The following is a 14,052-nucleotide window of genomic DNA, read 5'->3' as shown; positions in this document are numbered from 1 at the left end:
TGTACACTCCATGAACCAAGTTGTTCATTCTCTTACTGACATATTTAATATTCAGATTTCTAATAGAATTTAACAATAGGCTTACTTTCTCACATTCCATTTCTTAACCTTGCTTACAAGGTTCGAGTCTCGGCTTATCCTAATCTCATTTTCACTTATCTAATGCTATTCTTATTTACATGGAAAGGGAGTGCCCTTTTCCTGTAACACATTATGCCCACGTAATAGTAAGAAACGTTGCATTATATTTTAAAGGTTTAAGAACTACAGTTTTAATAGGGAGAAATTGTTCAGGAAACAGAATTGCGACAATAAATCAAGTATGTAACTTGAGCCAGTCTTCTGGGAAATTTGTCATTCGTTAATAAACTTTGTCTTTCACCCATAACCCTGTGTTTCTTGCTGTATTCTTATTTAAAGTAAGGATATAACATTAACATTCTGATTTCTAACATCCTATTTCTTAATCTTGCTTACAAGGTTCGAGTCTCGGCTTATCCTAATCTCATTTTCACTTATCTAATGCTATTATTAACATGGAAAGGGGGCAGCCCTTTTTCCTGTAACAAAGATATATGCCAAAGTTCAACCTGGTATTTTCTTTGTTTCATCAGAGGTCAATATGTGTGACAACATTCGACATAGTATTTTCTTTGTTCTTTGCTAATCTGGAGTTTATGTCTGCGAACAAGTTCCTTTATCCAACAATTGTAATTATTTTTTATTTTTATTTATTGTTTTAGAAGAATGTTTTATAGAACCACAGAAGGTGAATGCCTGATCTGGGAGGGTGGGATGCTGGAAACAATGCCAAGATAAACAAAGAACACATACATCCTAAAGTCACCCATTTTAGTACTGGCCAGACTCAATGTTGCTTGACTTTGGTGATCTAAGAGGAACTGCATGGACCCATGGCACGGTGAATAGAGTATTTTGTGAAATTCAGTCATAGAAGTTACATTTTTGGAGGTTGAAAGTTTAATCCTCAGTACTGGCGACCCAAAAATACAATTGCGAAACTCTTAATAGAACCCAATATGAATTCACATGGTTCAGAGAGAGTGTGTGCAAAATAAAAGAGAACACACAGCGCAAAGATCAGTAAAATGATATGGGCTGACAAAATATGATTAATTAGTTTATTTTTTTGATAATCCTAATCTCATTTTCACTTATCTAATGGTCTTCTTATTTACATGGAAAGGGGCCAGCCCTTTTTCCTGTAACAAAGATATATGTCAACATATCAACCCTTTTCTGGTTATTTAATGCCAAATCTAGTTATTTTGAAGAACAATTTTTTAATATGAAAAAAATTTTTTTTTTTCAAGTTGGTTTCTATTTAACCCATAGTTGGGACACTAACAGGTACTACCACTCCGGGTCAGAGTGGACCTGGGAGCAATGGCAACTAAAGTGTGGCTCCACACTCCTCGAAGCCCGCAAGCTGGGGCCTCACCATCGGATAAAGTTTAAGGACATATCCATGACCAAACCAGATGATCATTAAGAGAAAGTCGAGGCGTATGGACTAAATGTTACGTTATATAACTTGGAAGAACAACAATTACGATTAAATATGCTTTGTTGTTTAAAAGGTGGATATTTTAAGCTGGTTTTAAGCTCATTTGTTGTTGCAGAGTTTCTTCTTGCCTTTTAGATTTGAAGTAAATTTTTTAAATTGACATGAACACTAGGATACTTCAATTAAATTGACGTGAACACTAGGATACTTCAATTAAATTGACGTGAACACTAGGATACTTCAATTAAATTGACGTGAACACTAGGATACTTCAATTAAATTGACGTGAACACTAGGATACTTCAATTAAATTGACGTGAACACTAGGATACTTCAATTAAATTGACGTGAACACTAAGATACTTCAATTAAATTGACATGAACACTAGGATACTTCAATTAAATTGACATGAACACTAGGATACTTCAATTAAATTGACATGAACACTAGGATACTTCAATTAAATTGACATGAACACTAGGATACTTCAATTAAAATTCAAATACGAACAGGTAAAATTACACAGAAATAAAAGACGAATCAAATGAGGTATAGGTTGTTTAAACAGTTACATTCAGTTTAGCTTAAATTTGCAGTTTTTGAAAAAATTACACGTGCAGACTTTTTTTTTTTTTGTGATAAAAAGACAAACCTTGCTTAATTTTGCAGTTGTCGTTTCTTGCATGGGTTGATCATTCTCCATTAATTTTCGCGCCAAATCACGATTCACTTTGGGAAGTTTCTGAAAGAAAATCGAAAAAATAAAAATATATTCAGTTTGCTTTTTCCTCACGTTTAGTGCAAATGCTTCCAACCTTTTTTTTTTATATGATGACATACTATTAAGCTCTTTAAAATTTTCGCAACACACCCATCATAAAAAAAATATATTTTACTTTTGTAATAAAATAAAATATATTGATCATATTTTTATTCTTATAAAGTCAGGTATTCAGTATTCTTCCATTATCAAACTATTTTTCTGGTTGGAATCTTAATTCTCAACACAAAAATATATATGCTTCCTTTAGTCTCAAAAAATGCGCAGCCAAAACCACACCTCTTCTGACTTGCCATTGTAGTATTGACCTGGCACAACGTTACTTAACTCTGGTGATCTAACGGGAACCAGTGTGTCAACGTGAATTATGCCTAATAAAAGACATAAAGTATTAGGTACAAAAGAATCATATTTATAAAGTTTATAATTATAAGTTCAAAATTTATAATGTTTATATTTATAAGTTCCAAATTTATAATCTTTATATCTATAAGTTCCAAATTTATAATGTTCATAATTATAAGTTCCAAATTTATAATGTTTATAATTATAAGTTCCAAATTTATAATGTTTATATTTATAAGTTCCAAATTTATGTTTATATTTATAAGTTCCAAATTTATAATGTTCATAATTATAAGTTCCAAATTTATAATGTTCATAATTATAAGTTCCAAATTTATAAAGTTCATAATTATAAGTTCCAAATTTATAATGTTTATAATTATAAGTTCCAAATTTATAATGTTTATAATTATAAGTTCCAAATTTATAATGTTTATAATTATAAGTTCCAAATTTATAATGTTTATAATTATAAGTTCCAAATTTATAATGTTTATAATTATAAGTTCCAAATTCATAATGTTTATTTTAATAAGTTCAAAATCACGAGAAACACCCATCTGGCTGAAACTACTATCAATAATTTTCCCCACTCTTTATCTGTGCCTAAATCCAAATGTAGATTCCATGAGCAAAGCTTCTTTCTTAGAACTGCACGCCAGTGGAACTCTCTGCCGCTTGCCTGTTTCCCACCTGACTACAACTTGGACGTCTTCAAGCAAACAAACAAACTCTTGACAAACCGCCCCCTTAAGTAAGACACTCTATCAAAACCCCCAATACTAATGATTACTACAATACTATCTCATTGATTACTGTACACGCAATAACCCTTATTCCTGAGTGGCCTTCGGGCCTTGATAAGTGGTGAACCCCATGTAAAAAAAAAAAAGAAAAAAATCACCAAAAAAAAGAAACCAATTAACAGGGGGAGATAATTAAGTTCTATTGCTTACATCACATAATGAACATAATTGAAAATGTCAGACAAATTTTATTCTTCATCTAAATTTTATTGAAAATTGTTTTTTTTTATTAATAATAATTTTTCTACCTTATCGTTTTTCGTAATTTTTGGATATGTTACTATTTGCGACATGACAATTATGTAGGTACCAACTGTTTTACATGAAATTCAATATTTTTTTATTTACAAGAGAGTCACCACTTATCAAGGCTCAGAGGCCACTCAAGGATAAGGATAAAGAGTGTACAGTGGTCAAAAGGACAATATCATATTTCGTTATTATAATGTAGAAGCACCCAAAAATATAAACAAATGTTAAAAACAAATTTAAAAATAAATGGTAAAAAAATTTAAAAAAAAAAAAATTTTTTTTAATTACAAAAAATTTTTTTTAAATAAAAAATTTTATTTTAATTTAAAAAAATTAAAAAAAAATTTTTTTTAAATTAAAAAGAATAAAAAAATTTTTTTTAAAAATAAAAATAAAAATAAAATAGATTAAAAAAGGAAAAAGTGTTTTACTACTTACTCCGATTTTAACGCGACTCGTTCGATTCTTTTCAATAACAGCACGCACTTTTTCTTTCGTGTAATTCTCATAAGCAAATGGTTGCGTCAGAGATTTGGCCTAAAAAGAAAAAGAATGGAAAAAAAACAAACATTATTTGTAGGGGAAAATTTAGACACTGTGGATTTGGATATAAATAAAAACTTCCTCGGTTTAAAAGGATCACTCTCATCGATCAAAAACAGAAAAGATTAAATGTAAAAGTTAGAACAGATACTATGCATTGTTCCTCGCTAAAATTCAATGGCAATCAGTTTTGACCGAGAGTCAAAATTAAGACAAGTGAGTATTTGGGGAGGAAAGAGACAGGAAGTCATTCTTTGATGAAACTGCAGTCATTTAATTCCCCCTCATCGTTTGATGTCTTGATTTTCTATGACAAAACTAACATTTTCAGTTTTAAGAGAGAACTGTCATAAGAGGGAAAAGGAAGGCATGGCAAGGAAGAGAGAGTGAGAGAAAGAAAAGAGAAACAGAAAAAAAAAACACAGAAGAAAAAAAGAAAGAGAAAATTAGAAAAAAAGAGACAAAGTAAAGAAAAAAAGAGAGAGCAAAAACATAGAAAAAGAAAAAAAAAGAAAAAGAGAGAAAAGGATAAAATAGATGAGACAAAATTAGGAAAAAAGAAAAAAGAATAGAGAAGAAAGAGATAAGAGAGAAAAGGAAAAAGAGAAAAAAGAAAAACTGAGAAAAAGAGAAAGATAAAATGAGAGAAAAACAATAAAGAGAAAAAGGAAGAAGAAAGAAAAGAAAATAGAAAGAAAGAAAAAGAAAAAGAGAAAGAAAATCCAGTCAAATAATAAAATAAAGAATTAGTATTTTGGATGAGAGGATGGTGGAATTTAATCAAACAGCAATTTAACCAAAAATTCAATTTTGTGGAATTCTACTAAATAAAAAAAAAAAAAAAAAAAAAAAAGTAGTTGTCCTAAGAAATGGAATTGCACTTTTGCACTTTTTTTCAAAAGTATCATTATAATTAAAATTATCATTAAAAAAAAAAAAAAAAAAAAAAAAAAAATGTAGTTGTCCTAAGAAATGGAATTGCACTTTTTTCAAAAGTATCGTTATTAAAATTTGAAATTAAAAACAAAACAAAAACAATATATGCTTGCACTTGAAAAGACTTACGAATTTCCCATTTTAATATCCCAATGGACTACTACTCAGAGATTTTTAAATGGGAAACAAAAAAAAAAAATTACTTGATCAATTTGCATGATTTTTGGAGTGTGACATTTTTGTTCCGTCAGAGGTACGTACATCATAAAGTTTTTTCTAAAAATTTTTCTGTATTTTTTTGTTTTTAAAATAGGTTTCATTTTAAATAAGCACTGTTGTTTTTTTGAAGCATGATGATTCTTACCTTGTGATAAAGACGTATATCAAGAAAGAATCCATGCATATACGCACGTAGCATCTTCGATCCGATAAGATGAGTCAGACCCAAATCATCAAGTTCTCGTCTCGTCACAAATTTGTAATCGTCATAAACTGAAAATTGAAAAAAAAAAAAAAAAGGTGTAATCATATAACTAGCATGCATATCATGAACATTTTCGATTCTTTGTTGAATCATCATAAGGTGAACAGTTACTCATCTTGATAAGTGGTTACTTCCAAGTAAAAAAAAAAACAAATTAACACTTCAATCCGGTCATGGATGATCGAATAAGAACAATCTACCCCTGTGAATTAAATAAATAGATGAAATACACACACACACACGTTTAGTAGAGAGATGAAACACACATGCACACACATGTATACAAAATAGATAAAAACACACACACACACACATACGTGTATAATAAAAGTTTGTTAAGAATCAATTCTCAGTGACAGACTTCTGGAGGTTGAATGTTCATAAAAACTAAGAACAAAAAATTAACACTTCTATCCGGTCATGGATGCTCAAATAAGAACAATTTACCCCAGTTTCTTCTGTCTAGATTCCCATATTCAACACAAATTCATTTATTATGTTCTACCGTTAACACCGTGCATGAATGAAGACACATAAAAACTGAATGGACACGGTCAAAACAAATTAAGGTTAAGACCAAAAAATGTCTGCTTCACGCTTTATTTGTTTAACTCAAAAACAACCGGAAACAAACTTTGCCTCCTGGTTTCAAGAGCCGTAATTAATACCACTAGAATGTGTGGGGTAAGGGAAATAACTCTGCCTCAATATGTTGCAATTCCCAAGTTCGACAAAAACGTTTTTAAGTTTGAAAGATGCCTACAAACGCAGAGGCCGCATCAAGTGAAATATTGTGAATATGACAATAATGTGGAATCAAATTTTTTAAAAACAAATTCATCTGATAATTCCCCCCCCCCCGCTTCATCAATTTCTTTTTCATCTTTTGTGCTCGTTGGTGAATTGTTATTTTCGTTGATTTTGTGGAGCACTGGAGGTGGTCTCGTCGATCTTTTAAGTTTTTTGCTTTCTTCAGCTTATTTTCTCTTCCAATTCGAAGCCATCAGTTATATCTTCCATCTGCTAAAATCTGAAATATCTCAATTTCAGGAAAACTGGAAAAAATACACACACACACACACATACACACACGCGCGCACACACACACACACACACTTATTTCAACCATGGGAGTATTTGCTTATATCATTACAATATTGTTTCTATTGATTTGATACACAAATTATCACACCTACGTCATCATACAATTTTAGAAAATACTCCCGAGGTTGAAATAATAAAAGCATATTTAACTCTACGAACTTTTTTCCCTGTTTTTTTTTACCAAATACACCTCTTAATATATATATATATAGTGGAAATGGTAATTAATAAAAACTGAAGAAAGTGCTCAATACTGTTGTAGAGCAAATATGCGTTTTATTTTTTATTACCGTATCTTTCTGTTAAGTTACATTATTGTTTCAGCTACTTGGCCATTTTTTTTTTTGGGGCCGTCTGTACATGTGACCGTTCCTTTTAATATATACGTGTGTACGTGCGCATGTGTGTACCCGTGCCCGCGACTGCTAACTAACCCTCTCCAAACAATTAACAACAATTGTGCTCGTTGGTGAATTGTTATTTTAGTTGATTTAAAGTTTTTTGTTTTCTTCAGCTTATTTTCTCTTCAATTTAAAGTCTTCGATTATATTTCACATATACTAAAATTGGCAATAGTTACACGTTATTTAGGATCCCCTCTTGGAACTCTCTATGTTTTGTTTTAGCCAAACACTTTATTTTTGCTAATTTTCGTAAAAAAAGTTTTCTTTAATAATTTTAATAATCAAACTCACACAAAGTTACTTATCAAAGACATTTCGACACAAACCTATCTTAGAACACTGCCAAGCACATAAAGTACCTTCGTGTGAAATTTCATAAAAATCAACCCAGCCATTTTAGAGTCCATAGCAAACAAACTCACAGATAAATTTCCTTTTATATGATAGTACCTATTTACTATGCCTCCCCACGGGACAGAGTTAGACACCAGGGTCGTTTTTTAACGTGGAGAAAAGGTACAAAAATAAAAATTGTCTCAGTCGTGAAGGACTGCTCCTCCACCAAAAGAGAACAAGAAATAGAAGTGCAGCATCTAAAGAAAAGATACTACACTTTGATCTTGTCCCGAAGGCCAAGTAGTAGAAATAGAGATAGATATTATAATTTATCTTTGGGTAAAACTGCAGTTTAGAGACCTGAACATGATTCAACGGAAAAGTTTGTAAAAAATTGTTTTATTTTGTTTTTTTAATATCAGTAAATGAGGAACCATTATTATTGAATGCAACTTCATCATTTTTTTTTTTTTTTTTTTTTTTTACTGTTACTAGCATGGGTGCCTGGTATTGCCTGGGAGTTTTAAGGTGTGTGTTGAGCAAAAAAAAAAGCGGTAGTAGACAGCCAGGCTCGAATCCGTATCGTGAAGGAGGAAAAGAATGTGAAAAAAAAAAAAAAAAAAAAAAAAGTGACATCTTTGCTGTTGCATCTATTGCCAAACCGGAAGTGGCGATGGTTTAAATTAAGGCTAGTCAATCAAAAAGAGGGGATGACTTAAAAAAAAATATTGGTGAAAAAAGTGACCCCCCCTCCCCCCTCACGTAGAAAAGTGCCCAGTTGAGGGTGGAGGAATTGATGTTTTTTAGCCAATTTTTCGATATTTGTCGTCCGAAGGGTCGAGCTTCAAAACGATACCGAGTTCGTAAAAATCCGTCGCCTCTGTTGAAAGTTTTAGGCGGACATACATACATGTAAACAGACAGGTGCAATTTATATTACAGATTAGCATGACCCATGGAAATTCCACGGAGAAACATATTTAATCAACAAAAATGTTTCGATAAAGCTGATATATTTCTGGATAGCGGAAAAAAATTATTTTAGGCACAAAACCAATAAAATGCAGCAAATATGAGTTCATTAACTTTCCTATGAAAATATTGTTGATTTTATTTTAAATATAGAACTGACCCAAATGAGATAAATTAATAAGAACTCAGAAAGTAATATTGTGCTACATAGTTCAATACAACACTCTTTATATGTGCCTAAACCTAAACGTAGATTCCATGAACAAAGCTTCTTTCTTTGCATGCCTGTGGAATTGTCTTCCGTTTTCCTGCTTTCCAGCTGACTACAATATGGTTGTGTTCAAGTCTGACGTAAACAAGTTCTTGATGAGCCGTTCCACTTAAGTTAACAAATTTACCGAATTTCCATTACTAATGATTACTATATTGTCCAATTGACTACTGTATACTCTTAACCCTTATCCTCGAGTGGTCTCTGGGCCGTGATAAGTGGTTATGCCTATGTAAAAAAAATAAAATAGATAAATAAAAAAATAAAATCACATTGTAAAAGATGATTTTTAATTTACTCCTTTAGTCCGACACCTTGGCAGACAATGTTCATATTTTTTCCTCTGTTTCTTTTTAATGTTTTGTCGACTTCTTTCTTCGGCGAAGAACCGCTGCACGTGAAAATTACTGTGAGTTTATTTCTCACACCATTATTACAACAATGATCATATTTTTATAATTATACTAGCAAGGGTGCCTGGCATTGCCCGGGTGTTTGTTTGGGGCAAAAAAAAAAAAAAAAAAAAAAAAATGTTAGTAGGCAGACAGGCTTGAACTCGTGACGCAACGACAGAAAAGAAAGCGAAAGAAAAGCTAACATCTTACTGCTACGACACGAGAGGAAGTGAAAAGCGTTCAAATTTTACTACAATATTTTCCCATTAACTTGCATACACTTATTAACCCATATCCTCGAGTGGCCTCTGGGCTTTGATAAGTGGTGACTCCTTTGTAAAAAGAAAAAAAGATATAATGTACATTTGTACTAAGTTTTTTTCCCTATATTTTTAATGTTTTATAAGATCTGTTTTTCGTATATTTATGCAGTTATTGATGTTTTCTTATATTTTTTTTTACTAGCAGGGGTGCCTGGCGTTGCCCGGGTATTTGGGGAAAAACGTTAGTAGGTAGGAAGTCTCAAACCCATGACACGAAGGTGGAGAAGAAAGTGAAATAAAACGTGACCGCTACGTTATGAAGCCGTAGGAAGTGAAAAGCGTTCAAATTTATCGATGTCAATCAAAAAATTGACTTGAAGCGAATAAGTTAAAAATCACGCAGACGCAGAAATGAAGGCTGGCTGCAGGCCAGTTTCTGCCGTACCTTGCTTCCCCACAAAACGAATAACAATTGTTTGATATGAAGGGTTTCCCCAACATTGATCAAAGCTAATTGCGTTTCTGGAGGTCCTGGCTGGAAAGCCAGGTGACCTACTTCGCTCCGATTAGTTTCGTTTTTTTTTTTACGAAAAAGACGAACAAACATGAGAAAGGACGGAATAGAGGGAATTTTATAAAAGTCAATAAAAATAAATGTAGAGACGACGTTCGTTCGTAAATCGTAGATATTATAATCTAGGGAGTATATAAAAAATTCTAAAACATAGTAACTCCTCCCCCGACTGAGAACCCCTACGAAAAAAGCCTTTGCTGAACATACAGAAATGCGCGCACCCCTTTTGCCTTTTATATTTATAGATAGATAACAGACAAATAATTTATCTGTTATGGGCTTCCATATTTTAGGTGTTAAAAAATCATTCAAAACCTAAGGTACTAGTGATGGGCTTCCATATTTTATGTGTTAAAAAAAATCATTTAGTTATGGGCTTCCATATTTTAGGTGTTAAAAAAATCATTTAGTTATGGGCTTCCATATTTTAGGTGTTAAAAAAATCATTTAGTTATGGGCTTCCATATTTTAGGTGTTAAAAAATCATTCAAAACCCAAGGTATTAGTTATGGGCTTCCATATATTAAGTGTTAAAAAAATCATTTACTTATGGGCTTCCATATTTTAGATGTTAAAAATCATTCAAAACCTAAGGTACTAGTTATGGGCTTCCATATATAAAGTGTTAAAAAAATCATTTAGTCATGGGCTTCCATATTTTAGATGTTAAAAATCATTCAAAACCTTAGGTACTAGTTATAGGCTTCCATATATTAGGTGTTAAAAAATCATTCAAAACCTTAGGTACTAGTTATAGGCTTCCATATATTAGGTTTTAAAAAATCATTACAAAACCTTAGGTACTAGTTATGGGCTTCCATATATTAGGTGTCAAAAAATCATTCAAAGCCTTAGGTACTAGTTATAGGCTTCCATATATTAGGTTTTAAAAAATCATTCAAAACCTTAGGTACTAGTTATAGGCTTCCATATATTAGGTGTTAAAAAATCATTCAAAACCTTAAGTACTAGTTATGGGCTTCCATATATTAGGTGTTAAAAAATCATTCAAAACCTATGAGGAAGGTACTCACACACACAACGTGACTTGTATATAAGAGATAGCAATTAGAAAACAAGACTACATCAACGTGGGGTGGAGGGGTCGCTCATATTCTTTTCTAAAATTACCAGACTGACCTGTTTCCGTTTTGTTTTCTTCCAATTCTTCTGTTAAATTGTCAAGGAAGGAACACCATTTCGGAGCCGTGCCAATAGACTGCAATAAACAGAAAAATAAAAGGTGCTTCTACATTATAGGAATGAAATTGAAAATATTGAATTTCAAGTAAAAAAAAAAAAAAAAAAAAAAAAATGGTATCTACTTAATTTATACGCTTAAATAATATATAGTAGTAAGATCAAAACTAAAAAAAATATATATATGCCTTGGGTGCCATCAGCTAGAATCGAAACCAAAACATATAACTCTCCACTCCCTTACTCCTTAGCCTTAAAGCCACGTCCACACACACACACACACACACACACACACACACAATTCTCCTGTCATTCCTTTTTTAAAAGATGGAATTGCTTGATTCTTGAAGACAAGGTCACCAGAGTTTATATATTTTTTCAGAATGTGAGAGTCTAAATATAAAATTCCTACTTGTGAGACATCGGCTTGGGGTTATTGGCTGGTTGGATGACCGCGTCCCTTGTCGAGATGAAGTAGGTCAATTCCATAGTCATTAATGAAGTTTATTTAAAAAAAAAAAAAAAATCCCACGTAGCTAACAGGAATGGCGAGATGTTTCAACAACACCTTAAACAGTTACAATATCAGAGTTTAATTTTTCTATTTTATTCTAGAAATTGAAAAATAATGCTGAAAATTTATTTCAGAAATTCTTTCATTCAAAAATTTTTTTTTCCATTCCAGCAAACGGCTCCTTGTCGGAAGAAATGTTAATCCCATGTCAATCAAGGTTCCCATTGGCGTTACCATTGAATCAGACAATGGACGGATTTTAGGTAAGAATTAATGGATTTTATTAATTGCAAGTCCATTTGGCATTGTCTAGGTAAAAGTCGAAAAAAAAAAAAAGGAATTGAAAAATAAGTAAAAATAAAACTAAAATTTCAAAGAAAATTATGAGTTTTTTTTTTTTTAATTTTATTTATCTAAATCTTCTACCCGGGCAACGCTGGGTAAATGCAACTTGTATGTAATGTACATATTCATAGAAAATAAATAAAACCAGATATATACTAGCAGGCCGCTCGGCGTTACACAGTCATAATATACGCTTAACCATGATATTTTTTTTTTTACACGGTGGTCACCACTTATCAAGGCCCGGAAGCCACTAAGGGATAAGGGTTATTGCAAGTACAGTACGTTAGTGTGGAGATTTGATGAAGTGTTTACTTAAGGGGGCGGTTCATTAGGAATTTGTTAATGTTGGACTTGAACACATCTAAGTTGTAGTCAGGTGGGAAGCAGGCAGACGGAACAGAGTTCCACAGGCATGCAGTTCTAAGAAAGAAGCTTTGTTCATGGAATCCACGTTTTGATTTAGGCACAGATAAAGAGTGGGGGAAATTTTTCACAGTGGATTCAGCTAGACGGGTGTTTTTCGTGAAAGATTGGAGAGGGGGGGGGCCAGAGATTGGAGTTCAGACGAGCACCTGCCATGGAAATAACGATAAAACAAGGATAGGCTCGCAACGTCTCTTCTGTGGAAGAGACGTTGCAGGGTAGAGAAAAGGGCATCTCCCACTAAGCCACAAAGTCTATTTTGTACTCTGTCAAGGCAGGATAGGCTGTTTTTAGCAGCTCCTGCCCAGATATGGCAGCAGTATTCCATCTCTATTGATTATTATATTGTACCTAATATATAGAAGTAAGATCAAAACTAAAACTAAAAAAAATATATATGCCTTGGGTGCCATCAGCTAGAATCGAAACCCAAACATACAACTCTTCACTCATTCCTTTCCCTCTGAGCTACACACATACATATACAATTTTTGAAAAATTTTCTTTATGTAAATATAATTTCTTGCTACAATGTACTGACCACTTCGATAATTATTGATTTCATCAGGCAAAAAAAAAATTTAGAAAATTTTAAAAAGTTTAAGACCTTTTTTAATTTTAGAGGAGAAAATTTTTTTTATCATGTCTAGCATGTGGCATGGTTTCATGTTTTTACTCAAGAAAGAAACTAAAGTAAGAACATAAAATTATGCCACACACTAGAAATGGTAAAATATTTTTCTCTTCTAAAATTAAAATTCTTAAACTTTTTAATTTTCCGAGTTTTTTCTGACCTGATAAGATCAGTAATGATCAAAACAGTCAGCACATCGTAGCAAGATACGACTATATTTACATAAAGAAAATAAAAAATTACAAGTTGTGTTACATGATAAGGGCTGTCCCCTTTTCATGTAAGTATAAAAATAGAGAGATTAGTTAAAATGAAAATGAAATAGCATAGGCGAAATTCGAACCTCGTAATCTAGTTTTAGAAATAGATTACGTGTGAGAATTTAAAAATGTAAAACAAACATTTGTTTAGAATATAGATAAATATTTCAAGGAAAGAATGTGAACTCTCAAGTTTGTTATGAAATTTTAAATTGAAAGAATGCAGCTTATAAGATAATGTTTTAACATATTGGAAAAATAGGTTACTGAGTATAGGAAAAGTTTTGGACACGTATGTCCAGAACACGTGAAAGAAGGCACATGTTTTAACGTGTGTATGACGTCACGGAAAATAGAAAGTTCTAGGAATAGAGAAAAACTTTAGTTAGAAAACAGTCAGTGAGAAAACTCAGAGAGAGTCAGTCGTCTAGGAGCGAGACGTCACTTCAAGAAAAAAATGTGAAACTTTGAATTCTTGATGATTGAATCACGGCCGGTCGCGTGACGAAATAAACCATCATGTGTTTTGTAAAGCTCGTCTTGTGTTTATGATTCTTACAAAAAGGTAAAGTGAAATTGTATTATATATTTGTGTTATAAAATGTCTTTTCATAGACATCTCGACTTCTCATATTACAATGTGAATCTATATCATGTCTACACAATGTCTGAACACTA

At 32.0% G+C, this 14,052-nt stretch overlaps 1 protein-coding gene across 1 annotated transcript in view; it reads right to left on the bottom strand.

The window, feature by feature from the left end:
- The window catches only part of LOC145263615 (nucleolar protein 10-like), a 77,842-nt gene that overhangs the window by 10,150 nt on the left and 53,640 nt on the right, over window positions 1-14,052 (bottom strand). Inside the window, exons 12-15 of the mRNA XM_080120457.1 lie at window positions 11,136-11,214; window positions 5,557-5,684; window positions 4,152-4,250; window positions 2,182-2,271 (exon numbers count right to left, since the gene is read on the bottom strand). Of these exons, the coding sequence (XP_079976583.1) occupies window positions 2,182-2,271; window positions 4,152-4,250; window positions 5,557-5,684; window positions 11,136-11,214 (396 nt within the window). The remainder of the gene's footprint in view (window positions 1-2,181; window positions 2,272-4,151; window positions 4,251-5,556; window positions 5,685-11,135; window positions 11,215-14,052) is intronic.

This window comes from Euprymna scolopes, chromosome 39 (genome assembly GCF_053919585.1).
Source record: "Euprymna scolopes isolate OS-2025 chromosome 39, ASM5391958v1, whole genome shotgun sequence".
Taxonomy (NCBI): domain Eukaryota; kingdom Metazoa; phylum Mollusca; class Cephalopoda; order Sepiida; family Sepiolidae; genus Euprymna; species Euprymna scolopes.
The sequence above is the reverse complement of the archived record's forward strand: the minus strand, read 5'-3'. Positions and strand labels throughout refer to the sequence as shown.